At 54.1% G+C, this 19052-nt stretch overlaps 1 protein-coding gene across 4 annotated transcripts; it reads right to left on the reverse strand.

The window, feature by feature from the left end:
- Positions 1 to 785: 785 nt before the first annotated feature.
- On the reverse strand, positions 786 to 18783 carry LOC125448076 (aspartate aminotransferase, cytoplasmic-like). Of its 4 annotated transcripts, none has more exons than XM_048523061.2 (9): positions 18430 to 18783; positions 15067 to 15248; positions 12800 to 12923; positions 11371 to 11483; positions 9418 to 9522; positions 6634 to 6784; positions 4707 to 4872; positions 3217 to 3359; positions 786 to 1108 (listed from the first exon to the last, which is right to left on the reverse strand). In XM_048523061.2, exons 1-9 carry the CDS (start codon positions 18575 to 18577, stop codon positions 891 to 893), a joined length of 1350 nt encoding a protein of 449 aa, XP_048379018.1. In that variant the 5' UTR covers positions 18578 to 18783; the 3' UTR covers positions 786 to 890. The 4 variants fall into 4 exon arrangements, with proteins under 4 accessions (XP_048379018.1, XP_048379019.1, XP_048379020.1 ...); XM_048523062.2 differs by having other exon boundaries at positions 18426 to 18528; XM_048523063.2 differs by lacking the exon at positions 9418 to 9522.
- Between the last annotated feature and the right edge of the window lie 269 nt (positions 18784 to 19052).

Raw genomic sequence — 19052 nt, forward strand, 5'->3', positions numbered from 1 at the left:
TGTCAATTGTTGGGAAAAAAATCCTTTAGGGAAGGAAACTGCCATCCTTACTTGGTTTGGCCTACACATGACTCCAGACCCACAGCGATGTGGTTGACTCTCAACTGCCCCCTGGGAAATTAGGGATAGGCAATAAACGCTGCCCAGCCAGCAATGCCCTCATCCTGTGAATGAAGAAGGAAATCGCAACCAGCCAGCATCTCTCTGAGGGTACAGTCACCTTCTCCCACACTACAATCATCCCTGTAACTCCATGGGATGTCTGCAGCCCCGAACAGGAACAATTCCAGCCACAGGCACTCATTCCCTCCAGTGGTACGTTGGTGTGTCTGTTTGTGTGTCTGTGTGTGTGTGTGTGTGTCTGTCTGTGTGTTTGTCTGTGCGTGTGTCTGTGCGTGTGTCTGTCTGTCTGTCTGTCTGTGCGTGTCTGTGTGTGTGTCGGTGTGTGTGTGTCTGTGCATGTGTGTCTCTGTGTGTGTCTGTCTCTGAGTGTGTCTGTGCGTGTGTCTGTGTGTGTGCGTGTGTGTGTCTGTCTGTCTGTGTGTGTCTGTGTGTGTCTGTGTGTGTCTGTGAGACCCTGTATGTGCCTGAGATTGTGAACCTCCCCTGGCCCCGAGCGTTGCAGAATGTTCGGGCTGATGTCTGGAAATGCTGGGGCCTCCCCGCGCCTCCCCGCCACCCCCGCCCCCGACCTTATCCTCCATCATTGACCGTGACTCTCAAACGCGCTGGTCTCCATACACCCACGTGCCCTCACATCCACAGCAGAGCCGAGCCTCTCACTCTCCCTGCGTTTTATTCACTGAAAGTTTACACAGCAAACTACCCCCCGCACTGAACCTGCCCTTTTGTTGTACGACTGCACCTCGCCCTTGAGGAAGAGAGCGGGTTCACTGGAGGGAAAGGATCTGGGAGACAGGCAGAGCGGCCAGCAAAGAAGGTTGAGTTGCCTGTGCCGACGCGGGGTGTTCGCCAGCTGCTTGCACAGCCTCGTTGATACAGCGCGCCACATAAGGCAGGTTCTGATTGTTGATCAGGCTCATGTTGATCTGGCCGATGGACGTCAAGTGGATGTGCCGCCTCTTCTTCAAATACTCAATCTCAGAATCTGTCAGGGAGGCACAAGGGAACACGGTAAGTGGCGGCCGGGGTGGGCTCAATCGTCGGCCCTTGCCGTGGGAGATGCACAGCAAGATCCCACGTGCCGTTTTCCCCGACCTTGCCGGTCCGCCGCGATCAATTGTGCAAGAAGGCCCTCCAATCCCCCACCAGCACAGTCAAGCCCACATCACAGAGGTATAGCAGCTTGGTCCAAAACTGAAAAAGCTCAGCAGCCCTGGGGAAGGGTCACCGGACCCGGAACTCTGAACGTTGCTTTCTCCTCCACAGACGTTGCCAGACCTTGCTGAGTTTTTCCAGCAACTTCTGCTTTTGTTGCTGACTTACAGCATCTGCAGTTCTTTCAGTTTTTATTATGTATTGCATCAGATTAAAAGAAAAAAATTATAAATTTGTTCGGAATGGCAGTGAGCCTGAGGATTGGGAGGCTCTGAGAATACAGCCAAGGTACAGTAATGTAAGAAAGGGAGAGTAAAGCAGAAGTACAATCTCTCGCAAAAGAGAAGATCCAAACAGACTGTGAAGGTGCAGGAAAGAGAAACATTGCTTTGAATTGTGTGCATTCATCTTAACCAGTGTCACAAACTTTTAGCAGAGATAGTAGGAACTGCAGATGCTGAAGAATCTGAGATAACACGGTGTAGAGCTGGATGACCACAGCAGGCCAAGCAGCATCAGAGGAGCAGGAAAGCTGACGTTTCGGGCCTGGACCCTGCTTCATAAATTTTACGATGGGGAGAGGGAAAGGGGAAGGAAGCGACACGATTGAATTTTACATTAGAAGGAAGGATGAAAAAAATCTCCCACAAAGAGATCGAAGTGATCAGGGGAATGAGGCGTTGAAGGTGGTTGGTATCAGTCAGAGCATTGGAACGGAGAAATTCATGGGACTGAAAGGTGATGAACTCCCAGGACCTTCAGTCTACACAGAGACAGCAAATATCAGCCCACTGTTTCACAGAGTGAGAGAGAAAAGCTGGATCCATGAGAGCCATTAGCCATATATCAGTAACAAGAAAACTGTTGGAATTTACTGTGATGAGCAGACACATGAGTACCAATGATCCGGTAAAGCAGAGTGAGCACGGATGTGAGAACAGGAGCTAACTCTGGAAGGAGTTTGGTTCAAACACACAGGGTACCATATGCTGCTCTGGTTTCCTGAACTCTCGGATAGACACTGTGAATGCGGGTCAGCTGGGGGTCTTCAACCAAAGGGAACAACTTGGAAATTATGGGAATGGCTGTCGAGTCTGAGAATCAGAGGAATGTTTGTTGCTTGGAGGGCTGTAAACCTTCGAAATCTCTCTCCCAGAGAGTGATAGAGACTTAAGCCTTCAGGTATTTTTAAGGAAGAGATTGTTAGATTTCACTTATTTCTCAGTTGGTTTCGGATCGAGGTGTGGGCTGGGTCAAAGATGGAGTGATGTCCCATCAGCCATGACCATGTCAAATGCCAAGACAGAATCAATGGGCAAATGGCATATTGGGAACTGACTGTTCTTTCTAAAAAAATTACCCAACGGATGAGGTGTTCCCTGGTGAGGCCATCCAGAGGGCAGTGGAGTGACAGCCACGCTGCTGTGGGTCTGGAGTCACATGTAGGCACAGACCAGGTAAGGAGTTTCCTTCCCTAAAGGACATTAGTGAACCAGATGGGGTTTTTTTTCAACAAGAAATGACAATGGTGACACGGTCATTGTTAGACCAGCATTTCTTATGTTGAATTAAATTGCCACCAAGTGCAGCGCTGGGATTTGAATGCAGGCCCAAACAAGGTTAGTGACAATGCCACAACACACCCCGTGCGGCCCATGGCAGTGTGGGACACCGGGGAAGGACAGCACGCTGCTCTGATTATCTGTGTATCACCTTCTGCAAACAGGGTGCTGTGGTGTACGTTTCCATCGCTGGGGGTTGGGGGTGGGGTGGGTGGGGGGGGGGGTGGCTGACCCTGTCGGATTTCTGCCTCCCCTGTGGTGATCCTAAACCATGGACCCAGACCGTATCCGCAGCCCAATCTCCGACCCTGACTCACGGACCGTGAGGTCCATTCACTGCGGCCGCCTGAGGGGTCTTGCCATGCCGGGAGCTGACCTGTGAAGTCGGCGAATACGTACAGTCCGATCTGGCGGCTGATGTAGTTCAGTGGCCTAGGGGTTCCCAGAGTGCGCAGCTCTTCCGACAGCTTCTCCCTCGTCAGCATCAAACGCCTGGCCATGTTCCTGATGCTGTGCTGCCTGAGGCCAGGCACAGCGGGAGGGAGACACACAGAGCCGACTGTTACCTTGGGGAAACACTCCCTCTGCTGGTGAGCCTATGCGCTGCAGCCCACCCTCCAGCCTCCGCACGCACAGATTTTCCCCATTTTTCCAGCTGAAAGGGGAACAAACTCGGAGTCGGGTGGGCACACCTATTGCTCGAAAACGAAAGCTTTTGTCTCCGTTTCGGGGCAGTTTTGCAGAGACCTCTGGATGAAGGGGGATGGATGGATAAACCGTGCTCCCCAGGAAAGGGGGAAAAGGTTCCAGCAAGCAGTTCTGGGATAATTGCAGACCAGAACTGATGGGATAAAACCCTGAAGAGGTTACTTGAAGCTGAGAATATTTAAATTCCAGGAAGCAGCTGTCAGCTTCAAAATTCATTACTTGCATTAGGTTTAAACAGATTAGTTTCTTCAATTTTATTCCCATTTCCCACTGAGCAGTAAGATTATATCTTGCTGTTTAAAACCAGACTTGCAGCCCTGTGTGTTTCAGTGAGGGAGCATCTCATTCAAACCCAAAAAAAACAAAAACCCCCATGATCTCTCAAGCCAGATGTTCATCTGGGGTCTGACTAATCGAGACCCACTATCAGCTCGGGCCAGAACAATCTGTCTTTGAATTCTCACTGAAGCCTGTAGAAGTCTAACCTGACAGGGCAGGGTAAACACAGGGAAGAATGTTCCTGATGAGGGGACAATCCTGAACAGGAGCTTCAGCCTGAAGATATGGAATAGCTCATTTCAGACTGAGAGGAGGAGGGATATCTTCACCCAGAGAGGTGGGGAACCTGTGGAATTCTCTGTTGCAGAAAGCAGCTGAGGTAAAACATGGAATATTTTCCGGGACTCAGACTGAGTTAGAATCCCAACAGACCGGAAGCAAGTCATTCAGCCCACTGAAGAGCATCCCAATTGGTCCCTGAAACCTTGCATTTCCCCTGGCCAATCCACCCTAACCTGCACATCTTTGGGCTGTGGGAGGAAACTGGAGCACCCAGAAGAAACCCAAGGGAAGATACAGGGAGAATGTGTAAACCCCACAAAGACAGTCGCCCGAGGCTGGAATGGAACCCGGATCCCTGGTGTTGTGAGGCAGCAGTGCTAACCACTGAGCCACCGTGTTGTCCTGAGGGAAAATGGGACCAAAGGGATATGGGGACAAACTGGGAACAGGGGAACTGAGCTGAATGGTCACATTAGAGGTGCTGAATGGCCTACTCCTGCTGCCATATGTTTGTCGATGGGAGAGAGCAGCCTGAGGAAAGATCTCGCTCTGCCTTGACCACATGTGCTCGGAGACAGGAGTCGGTGCCGTGCTCACCATTCAGTGAAGAAGGCTGGGTTATTCAGGATCGTCACAACTATGTGGGCGCCCATATTTGGAGGGTTTCCCCAAGTAGACATCGCTGCTGCTGCCAACTGAGACCGGATTCGGACCAGACTCTGGTTATCTCTGGAAACGAATGTCAGACTTCCCACTCTTTGATCTGGGAACAGGAGCAAAGGAATCACATGAAATGGTGCAGCTGGTGTGATAATCGGTTGGTCACTATCATTCCGGCAAGCTCAGACCATCAGACACCGGGGGTCTGGACTGGAACTCGCAGCATGTCCAACTACCCAGAGTTCACCTCCCATTCCCTCTTTCTCCCCCACCCCCCAACCCCTCAAATCATCTCCCCTTCCCCATCATCCTTCCTCTTCCCAATGATCTCCTCATCACCCTGCACCCCTTCCCAATCGTTGTGCCCCCCCCCCCCCACTCCCAGCCCCCTCAAGCTGGTTGACCAACACCCTGGCTCCTAATTGACCAACCTTCAGACTGGGTTTCAAACCCTTCCCATGTCCTTCCGTGTGCCCATCTCTCACAGCTCCCATGGGAATCTCCGTCCTGCTCCAATTCCTCCCCCTCTCTCTCTCAAGCTTCCCTTCAGTTATTTCAGGAAGGGGTTAGATCCAGTTTTTCCACCTGCAGGGAGTAAAGGGGATTGGGAGAAAGTGGGGACAGGACAAAACCAAACGGGATGATGAGACTGGCTGGTGGAGCATGTTCCTAATTCTCTGTTTTCCCATGGTTCTGATGGAGCTGTTGTAAACTCCAGAATCTCCTCCCTCACTTCCATGCTGACCCTGTATTTAATCAGATTTATAGTGACCCCTGCTGATGTGTTTCTGCTGACATCAACTGTGCAGCGACTTTACAAAGGCTTGGCTTGGTCACCAAACAGCCCCGGCCTGCAAATCCTCGATTGCTTTGGGAATGATGCCGAGCAAAGGCCCAAGGTGTTGGGAATGGGCAGGTGGGTTGGGTGCAGGGCACTCTGGGTAGGAGAGGCAGCAGAGTGGGGGACAGCACAGGGCAGTGGGGATGGGAGCCACTGCTGACCTGTGGCCTACCCTCTCCCTGAAGATGGACCATTCAGAAGACCAAGTCTTCAATATGATCCACACGGGTCTCTCCAACTCTACCAGTGATGGCAAATTTATTTGATTCACTCATGGGATGTGGGCCTCGCTGCCTGGGCCCAGCATTTATTGCCCTGTCCCTAGTTGCCCCTTGAGAAGGTGGGGGTGAGCTGCTTTCTTGAACCACTGCAGTCCATGTGCTGTGGGTTGACCCACAGTGCCCTTGAGGGAGGGAATTCCAGGATTTTTACCCGGCGACAGAGGACAGTGATATATAATGACTTGGGGCCGATGGTGTTCCCATGTATCTGCTGTTTCCTGGGCCTATGCTATCTCTCCCTTTCAGCCTTCACACACGAGCTCCACTAACCCCTCCCATGTCAGGACAGCATACAACGTGAGAACGGTGCTCTCTGTCACTGTCTACGACTAGAACCATTGTGGGGGATCATCAGAGAGAGCAAGAGGCCATTCAGCCCCTTCAGCTTGTTCAATGTCATTGTGGCATCAAATGTAATTAGTTGTCCATTTTCCCCCATCACCTCACACGCACTGCCCCCCCACTGCGATTTTGCTCCCCCCCCATCCCCCTAGTCAGTGACAAATGTAAGGCTGGGTCTTGAATGTGTTAAATGACCAGGCCCCTCTGGGCGAGAGACGTTAGCCAAGCCTCAGTGGGAGATGGTGTCCCTTCAGTAAGAGGGAGGCGTTCTCTGAGCGCTGACCCTGTGGAGCTCGTGTGGAATTCTGGATGGGGCTGCCCCCCCCCCCCCCCCGCCCCGTGAGATTCGCAATCCGACCGAGCTCCCCTCCCTGTGTCTGGCCCCTCTGAGTCCACTCACTGTATAGGCCAAAGTTCTTGGAGAAGGACTGGGCACAGAAGAGTTCGAAGCGTTCAGTGACAAAGTGCCTGACGGGAAAGGCATCTTTGTGCAGGTCTCCACTCGCCAGGCCCAGAGATGTTACAAAGAAGAAAGGGAACAGATTCTTCCGCTGGGTGGGGGGCAAAGAAAAACAAACGACGTTCAATCAATGATGGTCAGCGGTCCTGGAATCGTCTGTCGTCCGCTAACAGGGGGCTGGGATTCCACAGGAAGGATCCACCTTCGCAGGGACAGGGAAAGCAGGGCCCCCGAGGTCAAGAGGGGGAAAAGTGTTTGTGTGGATCCCCTCGGAAAGGGTTTCTCTGTCACACTGTCTCCGCCCGCTCTCGTGCCACGCCCCCCATGCCCCACCCTTGCCCCAGAGAAACCGGGCAGCTGAAAGCTCCCCTTGACCCTCCACAACGTCAGTCTGGTCACTCCTGTTCTCCCACTCACGCACCGTGTGGCCCGACAATTCCAGATCAAAATCCAGCATTGGCTCCAATTCCGCAACAGGTTCACCCCAAATCAAGACATTCTCTCCCAACCCCCAGCTGCATCTCTTAGCCAAATCCTGGCATTTGTAGTTTGGGTCGCCTTCCTTGAGAAACAATGGATTGACATTGGAGGGCAACATTCACTCAGTTGTTTCGAGAGCTGAGAGGGTTGGCTTATGAGGAGAGACTGAGTAGACTGGGACTATACTCATTGGAACTCAGAGGAATGAAGTTGGAATCTTATACAAACATATAAGATTATGAAGGGAATAGATAAAGTGGAGGCAGGGAGGTTGTTTCCACAAGGACTCGAGGGCATTGCCTCAAAGTAAAGGGAAGCAGGTGTAGGACTGAGGTCAGGAGGAACTTCGTCACCCAAAGAGTTGTGATTCTGTGGAATTCCCTGCCCAGTGAAGCAGTTGAGGCTTCCTTGTTGAATGTTTTTAAGGCAAAGACAGATTTTTGAACAGTGAAGGAATTAAGAGTTATGGTGAGAGGGTGGAGAACATCAGCCACAATCTTATTGAATGGGGGAGCAGGATCGAGGTGCCAGATGGCCTACTGCTGCTTCTATTTCTTATGTTCTTACATAGTCAGCCCAAGTGGGGAGAGACCCCTCTGTCATAATCTCCCTTTTGACAGGGTCCCGGCTTCTCCAGTGGAGAGTCCCAGCTGAAAGGTTCACGCCGCTGGATTCATGTGGGTCAATATGCTCAGCTCCATCAGAAGGAGCCTCGGGCCTTCCTAAAGGCCCTACACATGCATGACTGGAGATGGGGACTGGGCCTTGGGGGTTTTGGGTGGTGCAGTCTGAGACAGGACAAAGCAGTGAGGTGAGGACCAGCGATCTGGTTCTTCTGGTAAGGGTGAGGTAACAGGTTATCTCCACTAGTCAACCATGTTGATAGAGTGGACAAGGAGAAGATGGTACCACTGGGAGAGACTAGGGCCTGAGGGCACGGGCTGGGAGGAAAGGGATGACCCTTCAGGACCGAGACATGGAGAAATGCCTTCAGCCAGAGGTGGGTGGATGTGTGGGACTCCCCAAGACTCTGCAGGTCATCACGTGTGTTTCGGACAGAGAGAGTCAGACAGGGTTTTGATGAGTCAGGGGTTTAATGGTTACAGTGAGAAGGTAGAAGAACAGGGTTGAGAAGCATATCAGCCATGGCATGATGGCAGAGCAGACTGAATGGGCCGAATGGCCGAATTCTGCCCTGCTAGCCTCTGCTCTAAAGGTCAGGAGGTCAAAGGCAATTACACCTTCTCTGTAACAGGCTTTCAGTCTGCACTGTCATGCTGTACCCTGTAGACCTGATGAGCTTAAACTGTGAGGTTAAACTGACCAGCTCCTCCCAGGGGCAAAGCGATTGCAAAGCTACCAAGTTAACTCTTTCAGGGCAAGGGGCGTCAGCCAGTGAGAATGACTGGACATCTTTTGATGGATTGAAGGTGAGGGGACCTTTGTTTCCTGTCCCTGCTGCGACAGTGCAGCACCCCCTCTCCTTTTTAATTTGTCTCCAGGATGTGGGCTGTCATGGGCAGGGTCATCATTGACTGCCCATCCTCAGTTACCAAAGGGGCCATTGTTGTGGGTCTGGAGTCACACGGAGCCCAGACCAGGTAAGGGTGGTAGATTTCCTTCCCTTAATGACGTGAGTGACCCAGAGATAACACAGTGTGGAGCTGGATGAACACAGCAAGCCAGGCAGCAATAGAGAAGTGGGAAGGCTGACGTTTTCTGAACTTTGCTGATGCTGCCTGGCCTGCTGTGTCCCTCCAGCTCCGCACTGTGTTATCTCTGAATCTGCAGTTGGAACATAGAACATGTAACAGTCCAGCACAGTACAGGCCCTTTGGCACACAATGACCTGTTATCCTACTTTAAGATCCAATGAACCCGCGTAACATTCATTTTACTATCAACCATGTGCCTATCCAAGAGTCCTTTAAATGCTCTAACCATCTCATTAGTGACCCAGAACGGGCTTCTCCAACAATTGACACTGGTTACATGGTTACCATGAGACATTTTTTTATCGAGTTCCAATTCTTCCATCTGCCGTGGTGGGATTTGAACCTGGGCCCCCAGAATGTGACCTGGGTCACTGAATGAATCCTCTGGTGATAACAGCCCATTGGCCATGCCCTCCCTCTTCCTGACATCTCCATTTGTGTCTCGGTCAGGGGCACTGCCATTCTGAGTGGGGTGAAGGGGGTGGGGGTGGTGGGGCACTTTTGAAGAGGTCTTGCCTTGACCCCTCACCTTCATGACCTCGGCGATTTCCTTCCACTCGGCAGGGGTCGGATCCGTGGCTGACGGCCAGTGAGCTGCAATGTGTAATACGATGATGGAATGTTCCGGAGCGTTCTGGAGAAAGTGCGCAGAGACACAGGTGACGTGTGCGCGGCGCGGGCTTGGCCAACGCTCATCGCCGCCCCCTGCCACCCCCACCACGCCCCCAAGGATGCTCCCCACAAAGCCATGCTCTGAGTCCCTCTGAAACATTCTCCAAGCCTGACCAAACACGGTGAGCCAAGCTCTCTCACACCAAAGGAGCCAGTCTCCCCCCCACCCCCATTTCCATACCATCCATTGAACCATTGGCACGCTCGCCCTCCCCTCCAGTGCCTCCCTGCAGCCCCATGAGCTGGCGTCTCTCGAGGGGCTGCCCAACTCGTTTTCTGCCCCCTTCGGAGGAGGCAAGGGGTTTCTCCTTCCTCACACAAAACCTGGAACGTCCCTCCCTCTTTGTGCTTGGCCATTGCCCATAGCCGTCCTTCCGAGCTGCTGGCTGTGTGGGTGGTTGCGGGGTGAGGCTGCGATGGTGGGGGTGAAGAAGAGGGCCGGGATGAGCAGGAAGTGAATGGAAGGTGTTGTGGAAGTGTGTGCCCTGCCTTTCAGGTCTGACGGACCGAGGCAGGGTTGAGGGCTGGTATTGAACAGTGTAAGGGTCAGCAGTTTCCAGTTCCACCACCCACAAAGGGGACAATGAACTGGTGTGACCAGCTGGCCAACTGTTAGTGAGAGGTTTCCGCTTTTAAACCAAATAACCTTCTCAACTGTTTCTCTCACCCTCTGCACTCCCCTTTGCCACCCCCCCTCTCAAATCCATTTCCGTTCCTGAGATCCACCCAAATCCATTCCCCACAACGCCCCCATCCCCACCCCCACCCAAACCTCATCCCTCCATCTGGGTTGCACCATCCCTGGGGAGGTGGACAGGATGGAGACCAGTTCCATACAGCTCACTGCCCCAGGCACAGGGATTTGGGGATGGTGGAGGGGGAGAGCTGGGACTTTGGTTGAGACGTTCAGTCAGGAATCTAACTTGGGCTGGGGTTAGGGCAGGGAGGGAGGGTCATTTGTCACTGAAGTGGCATTGAGGTTGTACAGGACATTGACGAGGCCTCTTCTGGAGTACTGTGACCAGTTCTGCTCGCCCAGTTACAGGGAGCATGTTGTTAAACTGGAGAGGGACCCTAACCTGAGACGTCAGCCTTCCTGCTCCCCTGATGCTGCCTGGCCCGCTGTGTTCATCCAGCTCTACACCACGTTATCTCTGACTCCAGCATTCACAGTCCTTACCATCTCTTTACCGGGATGCTGCCAGGAATGGAGGGTTTGAGTTTGGGAAGGGCTGGGACCTTTTTTCACTGGAGCACATGAGGTGTATACAGAAGATTAATGATAGGTGTCTTTTCCCCTGGCTGGGTGTCTCAAGAACAGGCGATATATTTTGAAAGTGAGTGGAGAGAGATTTTAAAACAAGACATGAGGTTAATTTTGCACACTGAGGATGGTTTGCGTGTGGAACGAGCTTCCAGAGGAAGTGGTGTGTGTCGGTACAGTTACAATGTTTAATAGACATTCGGATAAATACATGAACAGGAAAGGTTTGGAGGGACGTGGGCCAGGAGCAAGCGGGTGGGGCTAGTTTACCTTGGGATGATGTTCAGCATGGACTGGTTGGGCTGAAGGGCCTGTATCCATGCTGCATGACTCTCTGTTCCCTGTTGGATGAAGCGTCCCATTCTCCAGTCTCAGTGCGTGTGTGTGTGTGTGTGTGTGTGTGTGTGTGTGTGTGTGTGTGTGTGTTTGTGTGTGTGTGTGTGTGTGTGTGTGTGTGTGTGTGTGTGTGGGTGGGGGGGAGTTTATGTCTGTACTCCTCTCTCCGTCAGCCTGCCGGGGCCCCTGTCACTACCCAGGGTCAGATACCTCCATGTCCTGCAGCCACTGTGGAATGGCCAGGCGCGCCCTCTCGCTGTCCCAGTACTGGTAATGACGGATATCGGTGAAGCCAGCTCCGTGGAAGGCGAATGTGTGTGACTCTGCCGGGAACACAAGCAGAGACGGGGAGATTATTCCCACACGGGGCCCACACAGTCTCTGTCCTGTCAGTCCTGGCCCAGGGATACCCCACCACACCCCCTGCCCTGCCAACCCCAGGAACGTCCATCACCGGGTACCTGGGCACCATCATTGCTCTGGCTCAAAGCCTGGGACCCTGCCCACTTCCACCGGTGTGGCACCAGAGCTGGGGGGGGTGGGGGGGGAATCTCGCGAACGCACAGGCTCACCTTGAATTTACGTAGCGCCCAGCACGTCCCTGGAGCGGCCTGAGGGGGTTAGGGTAAGGGTTAGCACATTTGGTTTGGGAATGTGATTATGACAGGAAGAAGTATGTGTGCGCATGCACACAGCAAGATCCCACAGCAGAAATGCCAGGATGCCTGGTTACCGGGGGGTTGCTGTTGGTTTGTGGCAGTTCATGGGGGGAAGGGTGGGAATGTGGTTGTGATGAACACCCAGGAGGACCAGCATGGGCTGCCCCGTGACCCAACCCCACCCCAAGACAGATGGCGCTTCTCTCTGGCCAGGAGTGGGACTGCAGCCTGGGACTGGCGGGTGCTCGCTCTGAGTAGTGGAGATCTTGGGCTCTGGGTCAGGCCAACGCTGAGGGAGGGGGACGGGTAGGTGGGGGAGGAGGGTGCTCCACACCCAGTCCATGGGGGTGGTTCAGAGGGTGAGTGGTGGGTGGTGTGGAGGGGGTGGGGATGGGGGAAATCCCCTGTGAGCAGCATCTGGAAGAGTGGAGGGGGCCCAATGAGAAAGGGGGGGAGGGCAAGAACACTGGGGGCAGGAAGCTGTTGCCCCGGGGGGGAGGGGTGGGTGGGTGGGTGGATGGAGGGAGATGGGTTGGAAGGTGTTGCCCCTGCAGAGGGGGTGGTGGGTGGAGATGGAACTGAAGGTGTTGCCCCGGGGGCGGGGGGGGTGGTGGGTGGATGGAGGGAGATGGGTCGGAAGGTGTTGCCCCTGGGGAGGCGGTGGTGGGAGGACAGCATTGGCCCTGGGTGGCGGTGGGGGGGAACAGGACAGCGTTGGCCCTGGGGGTGGAGCAGGACAGTGTTGGCCCTGGGAGGTGAGTGGGGAAGCAGGACAGCGTTGGCCCTGGGGTTGGGTGGGGGGGAGCAGGACAGCGTTGGCCCTGGGGGGTGAGTGGGGGAGCAGGACAGCATTGGCCCTGGGGGTGGTTGGGGGAGCAGGAAACTGTTGGCCCTGGAGGGGGGGTGGGTGGGGGAAGCAGGACAGCGTTGGCCCTGGGGGTGGGGAGGGTGGGTGGCAGGAGTGTTGCAGGATGACCCACCCCAGCAGGGCTCCGAGATGTAGACAGTGGTTGGCCGAGGGTGAGTAATGGTGAACCATTGCTTGAGAAACTGTGCGGCCATGAAAAGGGCTGCATCTGCTCCCGGAACCTGGATACTGTCGGCCTGGGTAGGGGTGGGGGAGAGAGAGAGAGAGAGAAAAGGGGGATGCGGGTGGTCAATAATGAGAGGAACCTTCAACATCTCGCAGTGTCATTCTCTCCCCACCCTCAAACACCCAAACAAGCCCCCCTCCCAACATCACCCTGTGCATCCAGCCTGCTGTACCCACCCCACATACCCCCAGAGCCTATGCTCGGGGTAAGGGGTGGGCAACGTGTCTTTCACCCCCAGGGAGTATGCGATCTCCCTGCAATGGCACCCAGTGGGAGGTCACGAGAAGGGCCTCAGCAGTGCCTCCCAACCTGCCTTGTGATGGCGGCCTGCAGCATCCCCAAGAGGACCACTCAGAGAACTGCCAAGGTATTGACAGAGGGTCCTTTCCAGAGAGAGGGGACGGAGGGACAGTGTGGTCAGCCCAAGGTGTGTGCCCCAATTCTATGCCCAATGGGCAGAGGGTGAGGTCCCCCTCCCTCACCAGGGAGCTTCCCAGGACCCTTGTGGGAAAATCTCCCCAGGGCTCAAACTCCAGCTCTCTGTGCACTGAGGAACATAGCTCCAAGTTATTGCAGACATCCACAACAGTCTCTCTCCCTTACTCACACAGAGGCAGACAGGCACACGTGCTCATTGACAGGCACGCACAGACGCAGACACAGGCAGATGCACATGCACACTGACAGGCACACACACACTGACACAGGCAGACGCACGTGCACTCTGACAGGCACACACACACAGACACAGGTGCACGTGCACACTGACAGACACACACACAGGCACTGACAGATGCACGTGCACACTGACAGGCACACACAGACACAGGCAGATGCACGTGCACACTGACAGACACACACACAGGCACTGACAGATGCACATGCACACTGACAGGCACACACAGGCAGATGCACGTGCACTCTGACAGGCACACAGACACAGGCAGGCGCACGTGCACTCTGACAGGCACACACAGACACAGGTGCATGTGCACACTGACAGGGACACAGACACAGACACACAGACACAGGCAGATGCACGTGCACACTGACAGGCACACAGACACACACAGACACAGGCAGATGCACGTGCACACTGACAGGCACACACACACAGACACAGGCAGATGCACGTGCACACTGACAGGCACACACAGACACAGGTGCACGTGCACACTGACAGGGACACAGACACAGACACACAGACACAGGCAGATGCACGTGCACACTGACAGGCACACAGACACACACAGACACAGGCAGATGCACGTGCACACTGACAGGCACACACACACAGACACAGGCAGATGCACGTGCACACTGACAGGCACACACAGACACAGGTGCACGTGCACACTGACAGGCACACACAGGCACAGGCAGAGCAACGTGCACCACTGACAGGCACACACACACACACACACACACACACAGACAGGTGCTCATGCTCACTGACAGGCACACACAGACACAGGCAGACGCACATGCACACTGACAGGCACACACCCACAGACACAGACAGGTGCTCATGCTCACTGACAGGCACACACAGACACAGGCAGACGCACATGCACACTGACAGGCACACACACACACAGACAGATGCACATGCTCACTGACAGGCACACACAGACAGACACAGGCAGACACAGATGCACGTGCACACTGACAGGCACACACCCACAGACACAGACAGGTGCTCATGCTCACTGACAGGCACACAGAGACACAGGCAGACGTACGTGCACACTGACAGGCACACACACACAGACAGATGCACGTGCTCACTGACAGGCACACACTGACACAGGCAGACAGACATGCACACTGACAGGCACACACAAAGACAGGTGCACATGCTCACTGACAGGCACACACAGACACAGGCAGATGCACGTGCACACTGACAGGCACACACACAGACAGACACAGATGCACGTGCACACTGACAGGCACACACACACACACACACACACACACACAGACAGACACAGATGCACATGCTCACTGACAGGCACACAGACACAGGCAGACGCACGTGCACACTGACCGGTGCGCGCACACAGACACACGTACACACAGGTGACCACCACTGCCAGCGTGAGCCCTGCCAAACGGTTTGAACCAACCAAACCTTTCCCAGGAAGACTCACCCTGTTCTCCACAATAGCAATGCTCTCCCTGCCCAGGATGAGGGCGGTCGCTGCCCTGTTAAACTCGGGCTGTCCCAGCACCGATAAATATTCCAGGCACCGCGTGGGTTCGGTCAGCATCTGCCGCTGAACCTTCCTGACTACAGACATTGTCCAGACCTGGCCATCCTCCGCATAGTACTCTGCAAACAACACAGGTACCAGGGAGTCAGTCTCTCGTGTTCACCTCTGGCTACTCAGTCTCGGGGAAAGGCACACACTGCCCTCGATTCACAGTGGTCCCTCGGACCATCGTTGCAATGGGTGGATGGTAATATCACGCAGCGGTTTCCCCTGCAGGGGGTCAATGAGCTCATTTTCACTGCACAAACCGAGAACCAGTCTTCTGCCGTTTTCCTCATCCCCTTCCGCACTATTTCCACCTTCTGAAGGCCTTGGGAAAGCCCCCCGTTGACTGTCGTGCGGGATATTTACAGGCATGGAATGAAGAGACTGTGCCTTTGCCTGTTCGAGTTCTGGAGAATGAGGGACGATGGTGTTGAAATAGCGAATAGCTAGAGGGACCGCAAGAAACCGGAGCAACAGCTGGCCATTCAGCCCCTCAACCCTGCGCTGCCCTTCAACAGGATCATGGCTGATGGCTGATCCAACATTCCTCACACCCACTTTGCTACCCTTTCCGCCCACTGCCCCGCCCCCATCTCCGTTTCCTGACTGATTGAGAGCCTCTCTATCTCAGTCTTCAATGTCGACAAGCACTCTGCACCCCACCCCCACCCCTGCCCTCTGGTCCTAGACTCTCCCACGAGGGGAAACACCCTCTCAGCATTGACCTTGTCAAGCCCCTCGACGTTTCACTTGATCCAAACTCCAGAGGGCGGACACCCAACCTGTTTCGCCTTTGCTCATAAGACAAACCCTCCGTACCGAGGATCATCCTCGTCCACATCCTGAACTTTCTCCAATGAAATGATATCTTTGATCACACAAGGCAGGGTTGACAGGTGTCTCCTGTTGTTGGGGTACTGTAGGACAAGGAATTAGTTGTGTAATAGTCACAGGAAGACAGCAAGGAATGGAAATCTTTCCAAAGAGCTGTCCCTCTCACGGTCAGAGCCATGGAGTGCTGTGAAGATAGGATTTTATCCTCCAGGATCTGAGGCAGGGACAGGGAACAGGCTGCACCTCTCGCAGACGTTCTGTGTCTTTTGCCCATGGGACAAGATGCCAAGTCAAGTTAAAAGTCACCAACAATCTTGGTCCAAGAGTGCAACCCGACTGGGGCACGTGGCGTTATCAGCCTGGATTCAAGCTGTCGTGTGCTGTGAGGAACCAGCTCCTGATGTTCCTTGCATGGCAGATTAAGGGGACTCGGAATGGAACAAAGCAGTCAGTATTGGGCCAATGGGCCGAGGAGTGGCAGGTGGGGTTTAATTTAGATCAATGTGAGGTGCTGCATTTTGGAAAGGCAAATCAGGGCAGGATACATACATTTAATGGTAAGGTCCTGGGGAGTGTTGCTGAACAGAGAGACCTCAGAGTGCAGGTTCATCATTCCTTGAAAATGGAGTCACAGGTAGATAGGGATAGTGAAGAAGGGATTCAGAATTCCTGCCTTTATTGGTCAGTGTATTGAGTATGGAAGTTGGGATGGTCATGTTGCAGTTGGTCCAGGACATTGGTTAGAGCCACTTTTGGAACATTGCTTTCAATTCTCCTCTCCCTGTTGTAGGAAGGATGTTGTGAAACTGGAAAGGGTTCAGAAAAGATTTACAAGGATGTTGCCAGGGTTGGCAGGTTGGAGCCACAGGGAGAGGCTGGATAGGCTGGGGCTATTTTCCCTGGACTGTCGGAGGCTGAGGGGTGACCTTGTAGAGGTTTATAAAATCATGAGGGGCGTGGATAGGATAAATAGGTAAGGTCTTGTTCCCAAGGTAGTGGAGTCCAAAACTAGAGGGGCATCAGTTGAAGGTGAAAGGGGCAACTTTTTCACGCAGAGGGTGGTGCGTGTATGGAATGAGCTGCCAGAGGAAGAGGCATTAAACATTTAAAAGGCATCTGTATGGGTTTATGAAAAGCAACGGTTTCAAGGGCTATGGGCCATATACAGACGAGGTCACATTGGGATGTCTGGTCAGCATGGATGAGTTGGACTAAAGGGCTGTTACTTTGACTCCAAGTGGAGTTCAGGGGGTAAACAGATGAGACACAGTGTGACTGCAGGGTCGAGTAGGTGCGTGAGGGCTGACCGACCGAGTCCTCAGTCAAAAACACTGAGACGTGGACACTTTGGAGAAAGTCCCTGTTGCCTGAAACACCAGCTGCCTTCTATCCCAGAGCAGGCGTGGTCTGTCTGAGCACCCCACTGTGTGTGTGCGTGTGTGTGTGTGTCTCACTGCTCAGGCTCCCGGCCCTCTGCTCAAACGTTACGTCCCTACAACCTCCGAGTGCATTGCCAGGCCACCCCGAACACTCACCCGTTCCCCCCAACCCAACCCCGCCAGCTTCCTGACTGCTGCACTCCCAGACAATGGGGAGCTGCTCCCAGACTGTGAGCCAGATTTCCAGACAAGCTATGGTCAAGGTGAAGCGGCGAGGACTCTGGCGAGGGTCTGGGGGCTGTTCCTTACACCCCCGCAACACCAGCCCCACATTCCTCATTGGAGTCCAAGACTGGGCCACCACCCCTCAGCTCCTCCAGCTTCCACCTTCCCTAGGGAAAGTTTGCGACAAACATGCCATCAACATATTGGGAGAAGAAGGGATACACTGAATTTCAGAGAAGCTTCCTTCCCCGGAGAGCAGTGAGAGAGGGGAGGGAGGGGAACACGATTGGGATCGTGAAGAAGGGGCAGGAGGGAGGCAGAGATGGTCAGGGTGACAGTGGGGATGTGGTGGAGACAAGGATGTGCTGTGGGGAAAGTGACATGGGTTTGGAAAGGAGAGGCAGACTGGTGAACTTTTCTGTTGGGAATTCAAGGAGGTTTCTGTAATGGAACAGTTAGAATAAGTGCCAGGCCAAACACACAGCAGGAGGGTCAGCACTGACAGAGTGCCGCACTGTCAGAGGGTCAGCGCTGAGGGAGCGCCGCATTGTCGGAGGTTCAGTGCTGAGGGAGCGCCGCACTGTCGGACGGTTAGTACTGAGGGGTCCGGGGTATGCCTGGGACCGTGACATAGACCATTTTTTGCAGTTTCCCCAGCCCGGGGAACATTAATCTCCAGCCCCACAGCAGTCTGTCTCGGTTTGAGCTTGTTAACAGTCTGATTGTGTGGAACAAATGAACCATCTGTGGCTGGTGTCGGTGGGGACAGAAAGTTACCCTCCCCCACCCCAATCCCCAAATCAGCCCACTCACCCACCTCGGGCTCCAAGGTACATCTTGTCGGGGCTGGTGTCCTTGTCGTGAGCATCGTTGGAGATTTTGTCCTGAGAAAGGGACAGGAGTGGAGTCTCATGGAAAACCGAGAGGGAAGCTGTGTTGTTGACACACTGTGGACTGGTCTCCATGGTAACTGTAAACAGGGAAGCAGCCACAGACTGGGAACTGTCCCAAAGACTGGGTGAGTGGGAGCTGTATCCCTGTGTCTGTGACCCTGTCTGTCCCTGTGTCTGTGACCCTGTCTGTCCCTGTGTCTGTGACCCTGTCTGTCCCCCTCCCCCTGACACCAATACTCTCTCACTCCGAGGACCACACACACACACACACACACACCCACTACCTCAGGCCCTCTCCCATTGGTGCCCCTTGGCCCTGCCCCCTTTCACAATCACGGAATCTCATTGGCTGATCCTTGCTCCACCCTCCCACACGCCCCGGCAACCCAAGTCCCAGCCTCCCATTGGTTAGCATCGTCCACACCCCCATAGCAACCGCAGGATGGTTGACTCTGATTGGCTGCCCGAGGTAGGCTCCCAAATCTGCAAATCCCATTGGCTGCTCTTGGGTTTGGCTGTCCCTGCCAGTTGTTGGTGTGGCTGTGGG

This window comes from Stegostoma tigrinum, chromosome 40 (assembly GCF_030684315.1).
Source record: "Stegostoma tigrinum isolate sSteTig4 chromosome 40, sSteTig4.hap1, whole genome shotgun sequence".
NCBI lineage: Eukaryota > Metazoa > Chordata > Chondrichthyes > Orectolobiformes > Stegostomatidae > Stegostoma > Stegostoma tigrinum.